The sequence below is a fragment of the Budorcas taxicolor genome, chromosome 18, assembly GCF_023091745.1.
Source record: "Budorcas taxicolor isolate Tak-1 chromosome 18, Takin1.1, whole genome shotgun sequence".
NCBI classification, from domain to species: domain Eukaryota; kingdom Metazoa; phylum Chordata; class Mammalia; order Artiodactyla; family Bovidae; genus Budorcas; species Budorcas taxicolor.
Window position 1 is genome coordinate 37218875 of NC_068927.1, and position 19039 is coordinate 37237913.

General features: G+C 44.5%; 1 protein-coding gene across 2 annotated transcripts in view; it reads left to right on the forward strand.

Annotated features, from left to right (window-relative positions):
• Nucleotides 1–19039, forward strand: part of PRMT7 (protein arginine methyltransferase 7) — a 39775-nt gene that overhangs the window by 9644 nt on the left and 11092 nt on the right. The window contains exons 4-8 of one of the 2 annotated variants that reach the window (XM_052656183.1): nt 1498–1647; nt 8471–8579; nt 13409–13521; nt 15593–15834; nt 16031–16211. In XM_052656183.1, the coding sequence (XP_052512143.1) occupies nt 1498–1647; nt 8471–8579; nt 13409–13521; nt 15593–15834; nt 16031–16211 (795 nt within the window). The remainder of the gene's footprint in view (nt 1–1497; nt 1648–8470; nt 8580–13408; nt 13522–15592; nt 15835–16030; nt 16212–19039) is intronic. The other variant, XM_052656184.1, reaches the window with a different exon arrangement.

Here is a 19039-nt window from a genome sequence, read left to right on the forward strand (position 1 = left end):
TATTTTTGCTTTGTGTTTTATGTAGTCATCCTTTTATGCCCAGACTTTCTCTCAGTAGTCTAAAATTTCTTTCCAAAGGAAGGTCAAAACAGTCGGCTGTTCTGTCAGTTTCATCTTAGAGATTGTTTCTGGGGTCATTTTCCCCGGCCTCAGTCTGGACTAGGTGCATTTTAGACCTGCGATTCTTGTTGTCTGTAGATTTTCTTTGCTCCTCTTTTTGTATTGAGTCCTCCGTTTCCTGGGTCCCCTGTGTTCCTCTTTGGTTCCCTCCCTCTTTAGTGAAGCTCATCCTTTATCACATTACTCTGAGAGGGTTCATGGAGAGGAAGCTTTTTGAGGCTTGGCTTATCCAAAAACTTCTTTATTCTGTCCTCACACTAAGGGCTGGATTCTAGTTTGGAAATGACTTCACTTCATAATTTTGACAATATCACTCCATTTGCTTTTAGAGTTCAGTGTTGCTATTTTGAAATATAGTACTATTCTTTTTTTTTGGCTGCACCGTACAGTCTGTGAGATCCTAGGGCCAGGTACTTAGTCAAAGTGTTACAGAGGAAAAAATATATATATATCTGATTAAATTACTAAGGATCTGAACTAAAAACAAAGAAACAATTTCCTGAGAAGAAAATGTTTTTTAGCCCAGGAAGCCATATGAATTAAGAGTCTAGTGAGGAAACCAGAAGCCACATTATATGTTTCAATGGGCTTCCCTGGTGGCTTAATGGTAAAGAATCCCCGTGCCAATGCAGAAGACATGAGTTCAATCCCTGGGTCCTGTAGATATCCTGGAGGAGGAAATGGCAACCCACTCCAGTGTTCTTTCCTGGAAAATTACATCAACAGAGGAGTCTGGTGGGCTGTAGTCCAGGGGGTTGCAAAGAGTCAGACACCACTGGGCACACAAGCATATGCATCTGTTTCAAGAGAAGGAGTTGGTTACAGAGGTATGGAAGGACTGGGAAGCACCAGGGTAACCTTGTGGAAGTAATTGCAGGAAGCAGTTCCTTTACCTGGAGATACAAAGGGGGAAGACTGGAGTTCCCAGAACCTAGACGTGTGGAGGAAAGGTCCTGTGGAGCTGATGCTCAGATCTCTGAAGGGAATCGCTGCTTGAGTGCTGCTCCTAGCTCTGAAGGGCCTGAAGAGAGTGCGCATGTGGGAAGGAGCAAGCTTTTTCCATCCTCTAGTTCCCCTGTTGTCCAGTCATCTAAAAGCTGGAAAAAGGAAAATGTGGTTTGCAGAGCGTGAGCCTCAGTATCTCTGAGCAGAGTATGGAAGAGTGGGTGTGGAGGGGAGAGGAAATTACTTTATAAATTTAAGAGGCTGACCCAGTGCTCCCAGAGCCTCGGGAGGGCTGTCCAACTCAACTAGTGCAAGCCACAGAGGCCACAGGGTTGGGACTTAACTCTGCTGCGCCAACCGTGACTCTCGAACTTCACAAAGCACTTACAATAACTGGTATGAAGTAACAGTTGTTTTCTCCCTTTCTCTTAGAATATGAAATACTACCAGGGCATCCGGGCTGCTGTGAGCCGGGTGAAGGACAGAGGACAGAAGGCCTTGGTTCTTGACATTGGCACTGGCACAGGACTCTTGTCAATGATGGCGGTCACAGCTGGTGCCGACTTCTGCTATGCCATTGAGGTGAGCCACACTCTTCATGTGTATGTTCTGTGTCCTGTGTGGAAAGTCTCTTGTGTCCCTTGCACTCTCCCCGTCCGTTTCTTCACAGACATACATGGAGTGTTTGCTCCATGCCAAGTGCAGCGCCAGGTTCCGAGAACACAGAGATGAGTCAGACACCATTCTTTCCTCCAGGAGCTCGTTTTCTTCCGTAAAAACAGTGATTCTCAGCCTTGACTGAGTGTCAGGATCACCAAGGAGCTTTAAGAAATTCTAACGCCTAGTCAGTCGTCCTGCACTCCCCCGCCCCCGATTTTAATTAATAGTTCTGGGATGTGACCTGAGCATTGGGATTTTTTAAAGTGCATCAAGGTTGAGCTCTACTGCCTTAAATGTCCTGACAGAGCTAGCTATCTTACTGCATTTACCCATAGTTTGGCAATCTGCCATTTCACTCCTTTAATAAAAATTAAAATTATTTTTCTGGTAATGCAAAGAATAAGCTTCTCAGGTGGCATTAGTGGTAAAGAACCTGCCTGCCAGTGCAGGAGATGCAAGAGACGCAGGTTGGATTCCTTGATCGGAGATACCCTGGAGCTGGAGGAGGGCACGGCAACCCACTCCAGTGTTTTTACATGGAGAATCCCACGGACAGAGGATCTTGGTGGGTTACAGTCCATAGGATTGCAAGGAGTCAGACGAGATTGAAACAGCTTAGCACACATGCATGTGTGCACGCAATGTGAATAATGCATACCACTATAGGAAATTTGGTAAATAGAAAGAAGTGTATTGACTCCATATATAACTAACCATTGTTAAAATTTTGGTGTATTTTGCCCTACAATATTTGTTTCATATGGTGATTAAGTTGCAGATGACAAAGTCCCAAAATAATAGTGGCTTAAACAGAAGTTTTTTGCTTTCTTCCTTAAAGTATAGGTGTCAGCACTCTAGGGTGTTCTGCCTAGACTCCTTCCAGCACCTGCCCCCCACCCCCATGTCTACAGGGTGGCCCTCGAGCTTATGGTCTAGAAGGGTGACAGGTCAGGCTGAGGGAATACCATGGTGTATTTGGGAACAGTGTTGTCCAGAGTTGTGGCAAATGGTGTCATGGTAGAAAAACCCAGAAAAGTAGATTCTAGCCAGACTCTGGAAGACCTGAGTGTCACATTAAACACTTTAATATCGTGAGTTAGGTGTTAATGAGCTTCAAGTTTCTGTGATAGTCCAACGATAGTGATAAGGTTGTGTGTGTGTGCGTGCACCCACTTGCAATTCTGTACACTTGTCTCAGGATTTCATTAAAATGATTAAGGGTCATTCTTTGCCTTTGGGGGCGTCATCAAGGCTCTGAGCTGATACGGAGAAATCAGTATTTGCGGATAGTTGCCTTGATAGCCTCAAGTAGATTTTATCTTCGTAAATGAAGAAGTCAAGACGCAGACGTTAAAGTCTTAAGTCCCACAGTTAATAAGTAGGAGGGCTAGACCTGGATCTTGGTCTTTTGGTTCCTAATTTGGTGCTCACTCCACACAGGTAGCTTTGATAGGACAGTGTATGTGTGTGAGAGAGAGAGTGCTAGTGTGGGTGTCTAGGGTGGAGGCAAGGATGCCATTGACTGGTAAGAGGAGTTCCTCTTTCCAGTAACTTATTTTATGGGAAAGACCCTGCATTTCATTTTGGACGTGTTACATATGAGACAGCTGGTGGGGCAGGAGCCGGTACCTTTGTGGACTGCTAATGAAAAATATAGGATGAGAACATACTTCATGGTAGAATTGGTAGAACAGTTTTCTTAGGTTTTTCCATATTTCCATCTCATTTACCTGGATTTCTAATTCTCTTGCTGTTCTGGCTTGTGATTCTCAGACCTCTTCCATTTGACTCTTCAGATCTTTATGGTAGCCTCCCAGTTTTTGCTCTAGTGACTACCTGGTTGATTCTTTGGTCTTCCTGTCTTCGAATTGCCCTGTGGTTTGCAGCTCTGCCTGAACTGCATGGCAACAGGAAAGACAGGTCCAGAAGAATGAGTGAGAGAGAACCTGATGGTCCCTAGAGACGGGAATCTGAACCTTTTGAGGGTGGCGTGTACGGTGGATTCGGGACTCACTTGCTAAAGATATGACAGGTAAAGCTGGCAGTGTAGGGGGTTGTCCAGGGAGAGAGAGTAGACTGAAAAGAGCAAAGGCGGGATGTGTTCAGGGACTGAGGGAACAAGAGTGGCCATGAAGTCAAGTCCAGACAGAAATGAAGAGACCCTAGAAGGCAGGTGCAGATGGCGTGGAAGCCATGAGAAAGGGAGTGATCAGCAAGTGTGGATGTTACTAGAGCAGCACTATTAGAACTTTGTGATGGTGAAAATCTACGACTGTGCTGTCCAGTATCGTGGTCCCTAGCCACATGTGGCTGCTAAGTACTTGAAATGTGACTAGTAGGCCTGAGGAGCTGAAATTTTAAAATACTACTTAATTTTAATCCATTTACGTTTAAATAACTACATGTGGCTACTGTATTAGTACAGGTATGGAAATTAAGCAGAATGGGGACTAAGAAAGCTGTGGGTTGGCAGCCAAGAGGTTATTGGTGACCCCCTTTAGGCAATATTTTCAGGAGAGTAGGGTTGAGGATTGGATGGAATATAAGAAATCACAGGCATTGTCTGCAGGCTTCTCTCTTAGTACATTTGAAAAGGAAGGAGTGCTGGGGAAGGTGTATTGGTTATAGTGACTTCTATGGCAAAACACCTTGAAAACCAAGCATGATCCTGGCTTCCTCATTTTCTCTTTTTTAAGGGCAAAAAGAACATTCCCAGGAATCTCTAGCAAACCTCTCCTTGGATATGTCATTGACCAAAATAAGGTTAAATGCTGTTTAATTTATTTCATTTACCTGGCAAGAAAGATTCACTTGCTCTTAGACCAGACAGTACATCCCTTGAAAGAAGATTAGTTCTCCAAACTGATTTGAGGGCTAGGGGAGAACACAGGATGATGATGTTGAGAAATCAGCTTCGGGCTTCATTCGATAGTGTTTGAGGTGAGTTCTTGAGTTCTTGGTGGCTGAGGAAGAGGCTGTGAAGGACAGACTCTGCAGAGTCAGCAGAGGACATGAATGATAAGGGGCAGGAGGGCTGAGAGGATGGTAAGAGCACGTGATACTTCTAGGGTGGAAGCAGACTGATTGGTGAGAATTGAGGGTCTGAGGCCCTCCAACAACATCAAAACCATCAAACTAGAGCCTTGAGATAATTTGAAACAGATTGTGAAGGTTTTGTTACCCTACCTGAGCACATATTCTTTGTAGAAGTATATAGCATTTTCCTCTTGATTGTAATAGAAATATGCTTTTGTGGCAGAAAATATAGGTGGACGCAGAAAAGGTCTTAGAAAAAAATGGAAATCTTGTCATTTTGACTGGTCACTTTATCATTTTCTAAAATCAAAATCATTTCTAAAATGCAAAAAGGCAAAATGGTTGTCTGAGGAGGCCTTACAGATAGCTTAGAAAAGAAGAGACATGAAAGGCAAAGGAGAAAAGGAAAGATATACCCATCTGAATACAAAGTTCCAAAGAATAAGAGAGCCTTCCTAAGTGAACAATGCAAAGAAAATAGAGGAAAACAACAGAATGGGAAAGACTAGAGATCTCTTCAAGGAAATTAGATACCAAGGGAACATTTCATGCACAGATGGGCACAATAAAGGATAGAAATGGTATGGACTTAACAGAAGCAGAAGACATTAAGAAGAGATGGCAAGAATACATAGAACTATGCAAAAAAAGATCTTCGTGACCCAGATGACCATGATGGCGTGATCATCCACCTTGAGCCAGACATCCTGGAATGTGAAGTCAAATGGGCCTTAGGAAGCATCACTATGAGCAAAGCTAGTGGAGGTGATGGAATTCCAGTTGCGTTTTTTCAGATCCTAAAAGGTGATGCTGTGAAAGTACTGCACTCCATATGCCAGCAAATTTGGAAAACTCAGCAGTGGCCACAGGACTGAAAAAGGTCAGTTTTCATTCCAGTCCCAAAGAAGGGCAATGCCAAAGAATGTTCAAACTACCACACAGTTGCACTCATCTCACACTCTAGCAAAGTAGTGCTCAAAATATTCCAAGCCAGGTTTCAACAGTATGTGAACCGAGAACTTCCAGATGTTCAAGCTGGATTTAGAAAAGACAGAGGAACCAGAGATCAAATTGCCAGCATTCTGTGCATCTTTGAAAAAGCAAGAGAGTTACAGAAAAACATCTGCTTCTGCTTTGTGACTACACCAAGCGTTTGACTGTGTGGATCACAACAAACTGGAACATTCTTCAAGAGATGGGAATACCAGACCACCTTACGTTCCACCTGAGAAATCTGTATGCAGCGACAGTTAGAACCAGATATGGAACAACATACTGGTTCCAAATTGGGAAAGGAGTATGTCAAGGCTGTTTATTGTCACCCTGCTTATTTAACCTATATGCAGAGAACATCATGTGAAATGCAGGGCTGGATGAAGCACAAGCTGGAATCAAGATTGCTGGGAGAAATATCAATAACCTCAAATGTGCAGATGATACCACCCTTATGGCAGAAAGTGAAGAACTAAAGCGCCTCTTGATGAAAGTGAAAGAGGAGAGTGAAAAAGTTGCCTTAAAACTCAACATTCAGAAAGCTAAGATCATGGCATCTAGTCCCATCACTTCATGACAAATAGATGGAGAAACAGTGGCTGACTATTTTGGGGGGCTCCAAAATCACTGCAGATGGTGACTGCAGCCATGAAATTAAATATAAGACACTTGCTCCTTGAAAGAAAAGCTATGACCAACCTAGACAGCATATTAAAAAGCGGAGACATTGCTGACAAAGGTCTGTCTAGTCAAAGCTATGGTTTTTCCAGTAGTCATGTATGGATGTCAGAGTGGGACTATAAAGAAAGCTGAGTGCCAAAGAATTGATGCTTTTGAACTGTGGTGTTGGAGAAGACTCTTGAGAGTTCCTTGGACTGCGAGAAGATCAAATCAGTCAATTTCCTGAATATTCAGGAAATGAGTCCTGAATATTCATTGGAAGGAATGATGCTGAAGCTGAAACTCCAATACTTTGATCATCTGATGTGAAGAATTGACTCACTGGAAAAGACTGATGCTGGGAAAGATTGAAGGCAGGAGGAGAAGGGGACAACAGAGGATGAGATGGTTGGATGGCATCACCAACTTGATGGACATGAGTTAGAGCAAGCTCTGGGAGTGGTGATGGACAGGGAAGCCTGGCATGCTGCTGTTGATGGGGTTGCAAAGAGTCAGACACGACTGACCACCTGAGGTGAAGATTTCCTCTATGTGCGTATGGCTGCATCTGCATCTGTATGTTTCATGCAGCGATGTGGTTGGAGCTATGCAATCTAAATTGGGCAGGTGGGAAATTGAGAGATAGAGAAGCTTATGTTTAGGGACACATGCAGGGTTCAGGGAAGACTTCCTTCAGGAGGGGATTTGTGCTGCCCTGAAAAGTTGGGTTTGCTTTGGCAGGTGGTAGTAGGGCAGAGAAGGCTCAGGCTTGCCTCCTGCCTGTACAGTGAGGAGATGAGTGTGGCTGTAGCATTGGTAGTGCATGTGTGTAATGGGGGTGGTGGTGGGAGGGGAGGAACGCTGAGTAAAAGTAAGGTGGTCCATAGTATGAAGGGCCTTAGATACCATAAGAGAATATAGGCTGTGTTCCACTAGCAATGGGGATTTGAGACAGTTTTGAGCAGGAGGGTGACGTGCTCACACTTCATATCTACTATAGTTATAGTCTCACCTTCCCCTAGAGAGCACATCACTTCACATCCCAGGTCCCCAGTCGTGGTTTTGTGAGGCATATCCCCTTTGCATCTCTCTCTAGCATAGCACTGATACCTGCCATCCTTGCTAGGTGGTGCAGTCTCCTTGGAAGTCCCCTGCATCCCTCTTTTGCCTGACATGTAATGGGAACACCTAGCTGCAAGTTAAACCTAACAGAATCTCATCCTTTTGTATTCATTTCCATGACACACATTTGGAGATGCATTTAAATTACATAGGTGAAATCTTGTGTGTTTAGATCAAAACAGCCCAACAAAATATTTTACCTGTATCAAATGGTAACAAAGGTACATTTTTTGTATTCAGGAAGAAATTCCATAATGGAGGCCTCTTTTACTTCAAATCATAGGACCAGAATCAAGGTAAATGTTGCTAACCAGGTGTTCAGTTCAATTGCTCAGCCCTCTGGAAGCTGGGTCAAAAAGGACCCTCTCTGGAGATGACACTAAAAATCAGAGAGGCTCAGAGGCCCCTGAGTCCAGCAAGAAGTCAAGAACATTAAACTACAGTTCAGTTCAGTTGCTCAGTCGTGTCCGACTCTTTGTGACCCCGTGAACCGCAGCACGTCAGGCCTCCCTGTCCATCACCAACTCCCGGAGTCCACCCAAACCCATGTCCATCAAGTCGTTGATGCCATCTAACCATCTCACCCTCTGTCGTCCCCTTCTCCTGCCCTCTATCTTTCCCAGCATCAGGGTCTTTTCAAATGAGTCAGCTGTTTGCATCAGGTGGCCAAAGTATTGGAGTTTCAGCTTCAACATCAGTCCTTCCAGTGAACACCCAGGACTATCTCCTTTAGGATGGACTGGTTGGATCTCCTTGCTGTCAAAGGGACTCTCAAGAGTCTTCCAACACCACAGTTCAAAAGCATCAATTCTTCAGCACTCAGCTTTCTTTATAGTCCAACTCTCACATCCATACATGACTACTGGAAAAACGGGGTGTTAGGATATTCTTTAACTTACTGCTTATTTTTATTTGGGTTTTCACTAATTTCTAGGTTTTCAAGCCTATGGCTGATGCTGCTGTGAAGATTGTGGAGAAAAACGGCTTCAGTGATAAGATTAAGGTTATCAATAAACATTCCACTGAGGTGACTGTAGGACCAGGTGAGAACAACACATCTTGTGACAAAAACTTTGCTTGCTCTTGTGGGAGAGAGGAAAAGGTTTATTCCGATTTCTGGGAGAGACATACCCAGGTAATTGCACAGAATTGAGACTTCTCCATGTGCTGGTCTGAAGATAAGCACTTCTCTCTTAGTTTATTTCTCCACTAATTAAAATAAATGAGGAATAAGTAAACCAGAGCTAATCAGGTATACAAGTGTTGATGTAAACAAATGAAACCTGTTACTTAAGCAAGTTGAAATACTTGTCTGGCTCAATTTATCTGGTTTTGAGTTTTATTAGACATAAGCAAAGCAGTAAAAGGTTGGCAATGAGAGGTTCTCTTAGTTCCAGTATCTGGTCTCAGTATCCAGTGTAAGATATTTGCCTGTGTAGCTTGGTCTTCAGATTTTCAGAATATTTTTTATAGTCTGGGAATTTGAATCAGACTTTTGACATTTTGCATGCTACTGATACTGGGAGAGCACAGTGAAAAAGATTTACAAGAGAAACTTCTAGCGTGAGGTTATGGATATTAACATGCAGTATTTTAAAAGAAGCATCTACCTAAATTCAGCATTTTTCTAGCATTTGAAAAGCATTTTTTTATGGAAGATCTGGAACGTGCACAAAAGAAGGGATTGATATTTCCTTTATTTAGTTTTAAAGTGTACCATACATACAAAAGAGTGCACAGATCATCCCATTTTTAATCATCATTACTGAGGTACGATTCTTTGATTGATGTATTTGGCCACACCACATGGCTTGTGGGATCTTAGTTCCCTGACCAGGGATTGAATGCGGGCCCTCAGCAGTGAAAGTACAGAGTCTTAACCACTGGCTGCTAGGGAATTTGCTATTGAGGTATTATTTATATAAAGTGGATTCACCCGTTTGAAGTGTATAGTTTCATTTTTAACAAATGTAAACACAGTTGTCACCACTTCTACCATCGAGATACTAGAATGTTTCCATCGTGCCCTCATGGATTCCTCATGACCCTTTACAGGCATTCCACCCATATCTGTGGCCCTAGGCACTCACTGATCTGCTTTCTCCATTGTAGAGTAGATTCACCTCTTCTAGAATTTTGAGTGAAATCGTAGTGTGTACTTTTCTGTGTCTGCTTTCTTTCCTGTAGTACAGTGTTTTTGAGTTTTGTCCAGTGTTTTATGTATGAAGTGTTCATTTCTTTCTGTTAGTGAGCATCACTTCATGTGGATACATTCCATAATCTGTTCATTCCTTTACCTACTGATGGACATGGGTAGTTTCCTGGATGGGTCTTTTGGTTCACCAATCCCTTTTTCTACAGTGTCTGATCCGCTGTCAAGCACATCTAGTGAACTTTTCATTTCTGATACTGTATTTTTCATCTTTAAAATTCCCTTTGTGATTTTGTTTTATAACTTCTGTTGTTCTTACGTGTTCGTGTGTTCCTTTAAATAGTTAGCAGATTTATATTAGCTGTTTTAACATCCCTTCTATTCCACTGCCTGTCTTTGTCTTTTCTGGGTTTCTTGTTTTGACTCATTTTTACCCTGGTTCTGGGTCCTGTTTTCCTTCTTTGCCTGTCTAGTAATTTTTATTCAGATGTTGTGTATATTGGGAGATTTACATTGGTAAGTGCTGAGTTTTGTTGTCTTCCCTTAAAAGCTTTGTCTGGCATGCAGTTGGGTTTCTTGCAGATCAGGTTGATCCTTACAAGGCTTATTTTTAAGCTTTGTTGGTTCAGGCTTAGGATAGCTTTAAGACAGGGTTTCTTACTTGCAGCACTGTTGACATTGTGGGTTTAGTAATTCTTTGCTGGGAAAGTTGTCCTGTGCATTGTGGAATGTTTACTCCTGGCCTCTTAACTGGTGGAAGCTCATAGCATCTCCTTCCTCAGCACCATTTGTGCCTATCAGAAATGTCTCCAGGTATTGCCGAAAGTGCCAGGTGTGAGGTGTGTGTGTGCAAAATCTCACCCTGTTGAGAACCCCTGCTCTAGAGCTGCTTCGGCTATACTAGTACAGCATGACCTTTCTGGGGTCTCTGCTGAGTGCCTGGGTCATGGCTGATCAGAATGTTGCTAGAATGTTGCTCAGTCCTCTGAGCTCTGACAGTTGTTCAGCTTATAGCTACATGGTCATCCTTTGCCCAGCCTTCTAGAGGCTTACCGTGTGTGTGTGCGTGCGTGCGTGCGTGCGTTCAGCAAGAGACATGAGGGGAGTGTTGTGCAGATTTCTGAAGCCCTTTCCCCATGTAGCTTCCTGTCTGACTCTCTCCTTTGCACATTCCAGCCGCCTCCACCCCCCTGAACTTGTCTCTGCTGTCTCATCCAGCAAGACACTTTGCTTGGCTTCTCTCTATGTGAACAAAGGTCTGGAAAGTGCCCGCCGGCTGGAAGCCAGGGCAGTAGGGATTCACTTGGTTTCCTGCTGTTCAGTGTCCCAAAACACTTGTTTTATAAATTTTGCCTTGTTTTCTAGTTGATTATGATGATAGATAAGTCTGAACCCAGTTACTCCATTTTGACCTGAGGTGGAGAACGTGTGCCATGTTACTTATTCTGTGCCCTGTCTTGTGCCACCTCCAGGCTGTGTGTTGTTCACACACACAGCTTTCTTAATATCTTTCTATGTAGTGATTTTAACCTCAATAATGAAATAATTATGTAATTATGTATTTAACGTTTCTGTTGCCACACAGCTGAAGCATCCTGAGCTCATGGGCTGTGTGATCTTACTAATTATTCCATTCCATGACTTGGCACAGGGCCTGGCACATGGAAGAATTCAGTCATATTTGTTTAGTGAGTAGACTGTCAACTTTGCTTGGTCCTTAACCCGTGGTAAATGGGAAACATTGCAGCTTCGATATTGCTGCGGTTCAGGCCTTCCGAAAACTCTCTCTTGCCAGGTCTCAGGGATGTCTTCCAGTCTTTGTTCTCCTTTGCAGCTTCCTTCCTATTCCCAAATGCTTATTTCCAAGCTTCTGTTCTGATCTCTTTTAAAAAACGGCATCTGGGTTTGTTACCTGTTCCCCCGAGATGGATTACGCACCAAGATGTGTAGTGGCTGACTTGGGGCGGCATTTGTTCGTCCATCTAGTCATTTGGTGAAAATGTCTGGGTGGGGGTAACCGCCCCCGCTCAGGCTCCCCCTGCATGTCTGTCCCCTTCTACAGTAGCATTCACAGGCTCTCAAGAAGTATTTCTTGAAATCCATTGGATCATAGAGCTTTATCTTTGAAGCAGATTTGGACAGTAAGTCATTTTAAGTTACATAATTGGCTTAAAAAGTATTCAGAAGGTAGAATTGTCAGGCCTTGGTGATTGATTGGAATGTAGGGTGACAAAGAGGTAGGGTTCAAGCATTTAGCTGATGTTTGTTGACTGTTTTGGGGTGCTGCTAGGCATTGTTTTAGGCCCTGGGGTGCAGAGGTCACCAGGCCAGTCAGGGAACCATCCTGGAGCTGGCCAGTGATGCCCGTGTTTCAGGACTGTGTGATTGGTGGTGCCATTCATTGAGCAGAAACATTGGACAGAGAAGCACGTGTGTGCAAGTGGGTTGGTCAGCTTAGTTTGGGACAGTGTATTTCACTTGGAATCTCCCTTGATATCAGAGAGAATGGGCAGTGACTTGGAGGGTGGTCTGTGTGCCTGGAGATAGAAATTTCTTCTCAGCCTCTTTTCATGTCGTGCTGTACACATGTACTTCATAGGAACTGGACAGGCTTACCTTTGTTATCTAATTACCACCACCATGTGAAGTAGATCTCATGACCAACCCTTCTTTTACAGATGAGGTGACTGATGGTCAGGACTGAGGTTCAAGGTTAGAAAGTGGGATCCAGGCCCAGGTCTCTATGACTCAAGGCTCATGCTTTCTCTGTTATACTTGCCTTTGAACTCTTAATGCTGTTCTTTTCTTGCATCACCTGTCCTTGTCCTCTGTGTAGGGAAGATGAGTGGGCTTTGTCAAATTATAATTCATGAGCCATTAGGAGTATTTACAGTTAATTCTCCATGATGAATACCCCTTCCAAAGTCAGTTTTGTTTCGGCTCATTAAAAATTGTAATTGTAGAAGTAACATTACATTGTATTATGAAGGTTTAAAAAGAAGAAAAGCAGAAAGACCTTCCATAATCCTGCTATCCAAAAAAACTTATTTAGGGGATTGTTTGGCAGCAAGAAACTAACTTGATTCAGGGAGATTTAATATAATGAACTGGGGCCTCTGAGTTCTAGATCTCAGTTGTATCTTTGGGTATCAATGGAATCAACCTCTCTCTTACTTTGATTTTTTTCTCCTTCTCTGCAGCCTAGAAATATTTGAAGTACCAGCATTCAGTCTTTGCTTTTCAAATCATTTTTGCTAATTTAATAGTTAATAGTTTAACTGTTTGTATCTCTCCAATTTGCTAATAAAAATGAAAACATTTTCATATAGTTGATTGATTTGCTTTCTATTTTGAATTGTCTATTTTTGCTTGGTGTTCCTTTGGAATGTTTGTAGGCTTTTTTGTTTGTTTGTTTTAAATCAGTTTTATGAGCCCCTTGCAATATTAAATAGAAAAATTGAAAGAGTAGTACAGTGAACACCCATGTTCTCTTAATCAGTTGTTGGCATTTTGACATGTACATGCATACCAAGGTGGATTTTTTTTTTTCCTGAACTGTTGGAAAGTCAGTTGCAGACATGATGACACTTCTAAACACTTTAGCATATGTGTGCGCTTTCAATTATAATGACCTATTAACCTTTTTTTTTTTTACATATTTGTTGTAAATATTTGCTCTAATCTGTTGCTTGCTTCTGACTCTTCCCTTGTGTTTCTCAGATGGTGACATGCCATGCCGTGCCAACATCCTGATCACGGAGCTGTTTGACACGGAACTGATTGGGGAGGGAGCCCTGCCCTCCTATGAGCATGCACACAGGCACCTCGTGCAGGTGGGGGATTGACGGCCTCCCTTGGGCAAATTGGTGTGATCTCACACGGCTCTTATCACTGCACAATACTCTGCACAGCCCCAGCCCCAGCACCTCTCTGTATCCCCTAGGGCACCCTTTGATTCCTACGAGATTTTGGTTCTCAGTCATGACTTCCTCTTGAATGCCGAGTCTTAGTAGGTTAGAGTCAAAAGACTAGAAACTATCTTAATATTCCGTTCAACAAGCATTCTTATACTGTGTGTAAAGTCTTCTAGCATCCAGGGAGAAGTATAAGATGTCCTTCTTGCTTCTGAGATCCACACCAGTCAACAGTGGTGAGGACTTGATGGGCCAAATGGAGAGGTAGGCAGAAGCACTGCTGATGTTTGGTTTAAGGCCAGTGGAAAAAGTCAAGGGTCAGGAGCGAGATGAGGGCCTGCATGGGGAGGGTGGAATCTGGGAAGGCGCTGAGGAAAAGGAGAGATGTCCCAGGCAGAGGACCTGTTTAGTGGGCAGTGAGAGCACCGGTCTGTGGTGCTTGTAAGCTCACAGTGGAGAATGAGTAGAGGGTAGAAGGCCTTGAATGCCGGGCTGTTGATAACCTTGAGTGGTGATAGCCTTTGACTGTTGTTTTGAGAAGGGAAAGATATACTGAACATGTTAGTTCAGAGACGTTGGCCTCGTTTTTTTATGAACATAAACGGGGAGGTAGAGACTGAGGCAGAGGCCAGCTGGGAAGTCATGGTTGTCTGCTGCTTCTGCCAACACCTGCATATGAGCAGCATTCTATCATGAACCTGTAACTGTCCTAGGCTGGAACTCTCTTTAGGGGTGCTTAGGGCCCCTGAAGAGAGGAAGGAGGCTCCTCCCAATGCAGTTGGGGCCAGAGTTCACATTGCTCACACAGTCAGCATGTGAGGTAATTGGCCTGCAGTTTCCCATACTGTGTGAGATGTCTCGTCATTTCCAAAATACAGAATTCTGTGTTTGAAATTATTTTTTCTCTACATTAAAGCCATCAATTAGATGAATCCCTGAAATAGAGAACAAGGATATTTAGAGTTATATTAATGTTGTCCAGTTTGTCTTTCTCTGATTCATCTCATAATTAAAAGGTGCACTAGCAGCTATCCTCAGCCTCCTCTCCCAGTTGGCCCATAGCAGCCAGGTGTTTGCTGTCCACTCTAATCATTGTCCCTATCTGCCCAGCCTGAACTTGAAGGAGCTATGGCATCATGGTCTCCAGTACCTTGTCCCTCTTCCTGCCACATTGGAGGTCATGAAACTGGGGCACTGGGGCGTCTGGCAGGCCATGTGGTGTTGCAGTGGTCCAGGAATTGGTCTCAGAAGACACCTTTATTGGTGCCTTGGTTTTGCTGGGCCCTTTTTAGGTACCAAGAATATGAAGGTGAGCTCCTGGCAAGGCAGATAGGTGGGCAGATGGTCACAGTACGGTTTGAGGTCCGTTCTGATGGTGGGTGGTGGGGTGAGGTCTTGCCCACCCTGGTGGGGGAGGGTGGGGAGACCCCCTATTGCTTGGTGTGTAGAGGGTGTCAGATGAATGTGTTGGAGGGAAACTGGATGAGGGACTGCAGCCACAGCCAAGTCGGCATTGCCCAATGAGGCCAGGAGGTCAGGTCGGTTGAGGATGGACACTTGGCTACTGGGCTGTGCCATAAGAAGGTTCTAGTGTCTGGGTGAGAGCTGCGCTGAAGGGAAGCTCTGAGCCTAGTGCTAGGATTTCTGTTTAACAGGAAGACTTAGACTCTTTCTTCCAAGTCTGTGTGGGAGTTAATCAGCATGATGACAATTAAGGTTTATTTTTGAAATATTCAAGAGTGTCAGGTAACTGGGAACTTAGCTGACATCTTAGAAATAATGTGTGTTCTTTCTGCAGTCTAGTTTCTTCCTTTCCCAAGGGCTTTGGGCTGAAAACAGTTTACTGTCCTAATAGTGATAAGGCAGTAGATGTTACTAAACTTGCCTCGTATTAGGCAATAAATCTCTTTTGCTCAATGAGAATTGCTGTGGGTCAGTGTAATTGGTTATTTTTTTGTTCTTTTGTTATACTTTTTGAATATAAACTTAGGCAAATTGTGAAGCAGTGCCTCACAGAGCAACCGTCTATGCGCAGCTGGTAGAGTCCAGGAGGATGTGGTCGTGGAATAAGCTGTTTCCCATCCGTGTTCAGACCAGCCGAGGAGAGCGGGTCATCATCCCCCCCTTGGAACTGGAGAGGTGCCCTGGTGCGCCCTCCGTCTGCGACATTCAGCTAAACCAGGTGTCACCTGCTGACTTCACCATCCTCAGTGACGTGCTGCCTATGTTCAGGTACCAAGGAGCCACCCAGGGTCATGGCGCTTGGAGACACTTGGTGGAATTGGGTCTTTGGCAGTCGTTTTTGTATTCATTTTGACATCAGGAGTCCATTGCAAACAGGTCTTATTGCAGATGAGGTCACCATAAAAGCTTAAAAATGGACTGTGTGAGCTTAAAATCTGCCTCAGTTCCCGAATGTTCTTTACAGTGTGGACTTCAGCAAGCAAGTCAGTAGCTCAGCAGCCTGCCATAGCAGGCAGTTTGAACCGCTAGTGTCTGGCCGAGCTCAGGTGGTTCTCTCCTGGTGGGACATTGAAATGGACCCTGAGGGGAAGATCAAGTGCACCATGGCCCCCTTCTGGGCACACTCAAATCCAGAGGAGCTCCAGGTAAGAGGCAGGAACTGAACACATTTTCATGGAAATCAGCAAGTTGTCGTTCACTTTTGGTCCTGGGAAAGGAGCATGTTGGGTCTTAGATTCACAGACATTTAGAGACAGAAGGGACTGAGTTCATGGGAAGCACCAGTGGTCACAGTGAACCACAGGGCAGCTTTTGTGTGCTGGCTCTCCTGTGTCTTGGCACAGCCACTGTTAGGCCTGGCCCCTAGAGTAATCCCAGGGGACCTCAGATTAGCTTGCAGTAGAGAACTACTCTGGGAGATACAAACTCAGGGAGATAGTGAAGGACAGAGGAGCCTGGCATGGGATAGTGAAGGACAGAGGAGCCTGGCATGCTGCAGTCCTCGGGGTTGCAAAGAATCAGACCCGACTTAGCAGCTGAACAGCAGAGAACAACAGCCTGTCTGCAGCCTCATTTTCTGTGACCTTAAAATCTACCTTCAGTTCAATGGAAAGTGGAGAGGATATGACGTACAGAAAAGGAAATACATATTTTATTCCATATTTTATTCCTCTTTAATGTGTGGAAAGATGTTCAGCCTCACTCATAAGAACCATGCAGATTTAAAATGCAATGAAATACCATTTTTCACCTGTTAGTGAATAAAGTTCAGAGTCTGCAGACTCTTGGTGGAGCCGTAGGGCAGAGCAGGAAAATGATGGTCAGAGCGTCAGAGTGCAGTGAGGCCCACAGTATGGCAGGATGGAAAGTGACGCCACTTCTAAATATTTAGGCTCTGGTTGGATCTGCATATGTTTAGCATGGCATGTGTACTGGGATGCTCACTGCAGCCCTACTCTAATGCAAGACTGGAACAGCCTAGAGGCCACCAGCAGGGACTAGCTAAGTCAATTTTCCTGCATACTCAGAGGGCAAGGTGCCTCTCTCTGCCCTGGTGTGGAACTGTCTCAAGGACAGATCAAGTGAAACAATGAGAGGTACAGAATAGTGCATGTAGTGAGATCATGGGGAAAAAATGTGTGTGTTTCTGAGTATATATGTGTGGTGTGTGTATGTGAGGGTATCTTTGGAGGAATTCACAGAAATTGGTAAAAAAAAAGGTTGCTTGATGGAAAGGAGGCTTACTTTTCACTCCATGAGCCTTTTATATCTTTTGAATTTTCTTTCATGTGCATGTTATCCACCCCTCTATACACATTGGAGCTTCCCAGGTGGCACTAGTGGTAAATTATCCACTTGCCAGTGCAGAAGACAAAACAGACTTGAGTTTGATCCCTGGGTCAGGAAGATCCCCTGGAGTAGGAAGTGGCAACCCACGTCAGTATTCTTGCCTGGAAAATACCATGGACAGAGAAGCCTGGTGGGCTGCAGTCCCTGGGGCTGCAAAGAGTCGGAGACGACTGAGCGTTACACACATGGGGAAGAAAGTGGGAAAGATGCTTTAGAGCCAAGGAATCAAATCTTCCGTCTACCTGGGAGGCCTTGGGCACCATCCTCCGTGTATTCTGATTTCAGTTACCACTTGCTGGGCACTGGCTTTGTTTTGATTGCTCAGCTGATGGTTCCGGTTATACACATGGTGACTTCGTGGAAGGCCTTAGCATCTCCCCAAGTTCCTGAGTTCCTGCTTAGGCCACAGGGTCATGACTGCTGCGGGATTTCAGTCAGTCCTCTTGGGCCCTGAGCTGCCCCAGCTCGATTCTTCACAGCCTCAGTCTACTGCAGGCTGAGTCTCTGTGTGTGTGGTATGGGTTGAGGGTGGGGGAGAATTCTCCCACAGAATTCAGATCAGCACTGGGCTGCTTTCTTCTCCAGGACTGTGGTAGTTGCAATACTAGCATAAGAATTTCATAAAAATGTTAACGATTCTCATTTGCATATCTTCAGAGTGTTCCTATGTGTAGTTTCTCCTTGAATGCTCATATAAGACCCCTTGGGTAAGCACAGAGAGCCTGGCCCAGTGTGGGGAGCAGGACCTCCTGTCTAGGCTGCAGTGGTGGGTGCTTGTCCCCAGGTCTCCTGGCTGTGAGGCTTGTGTCCTCCCTCTGCCAGTGGTGACTTTTGGACTGTTTAGAGTTTGAAGAGCTGCTAGTGAATCTCCCTCAGGACTTCACTGAGCTGCCCTTGATCAGCCTCAGACAGTGGCTTCTGTCACAGCTCTTTAGCATTCGGACCTGGGAGTCTGGTGTGTGGGAAGGACATGGTGACAGGGAAGTATCGCGGGAGCCCGGGAGGGGTCAGGAAGGGCATAGTAAAGGATAAATAACAAGTTTTAGAGAATCTTTTTTTCCCCTCCTTGTTACTGTTTATTATCCCCAGAGTGTATCTGGTTAGATTTGATTCCTAGGTTTTACCTTCAGGGGTTTCCCTTGTGGCTCAGCTCATAAGGAATCCACCTGGAATGCAGGAGACCTGGGTTCCATCCGTGAGTTGGAAAGATCCCCTGGAGAAAGGAAAGGCTACCCACTCCGGTTTTCTGGCCTGGAGGATTCCATGGACTGTATGGGGTTGCAAAGAGTCAGACATGACTGAGGAGTCAGACATACTGAGCGACTCTCACCTTCAAATAGACATCTTAGAGAGATAGGAATGGCATTCACTGAACTTTACGTTAAGTTCAAGACTGGGTAGGATAAACGGGGTGGGGGGGGGGAATGCAGCAAGAGAGTTTTAAGTTAAGTTTCATTTGAAGCCAAGTGAGGATTATAGCTTCTAAGATAGCTCTGAGGAGCTGCTCTGAAGGAGGAGGAGGAGTGTGTGTGTGTGAAGATCAGTATATATGTGATTTTAGTGAAAGGGAGATACTTGCAGTTAAGTACACATTCTGGCAGAGGGTGGTTGTTAGTCATCAGGT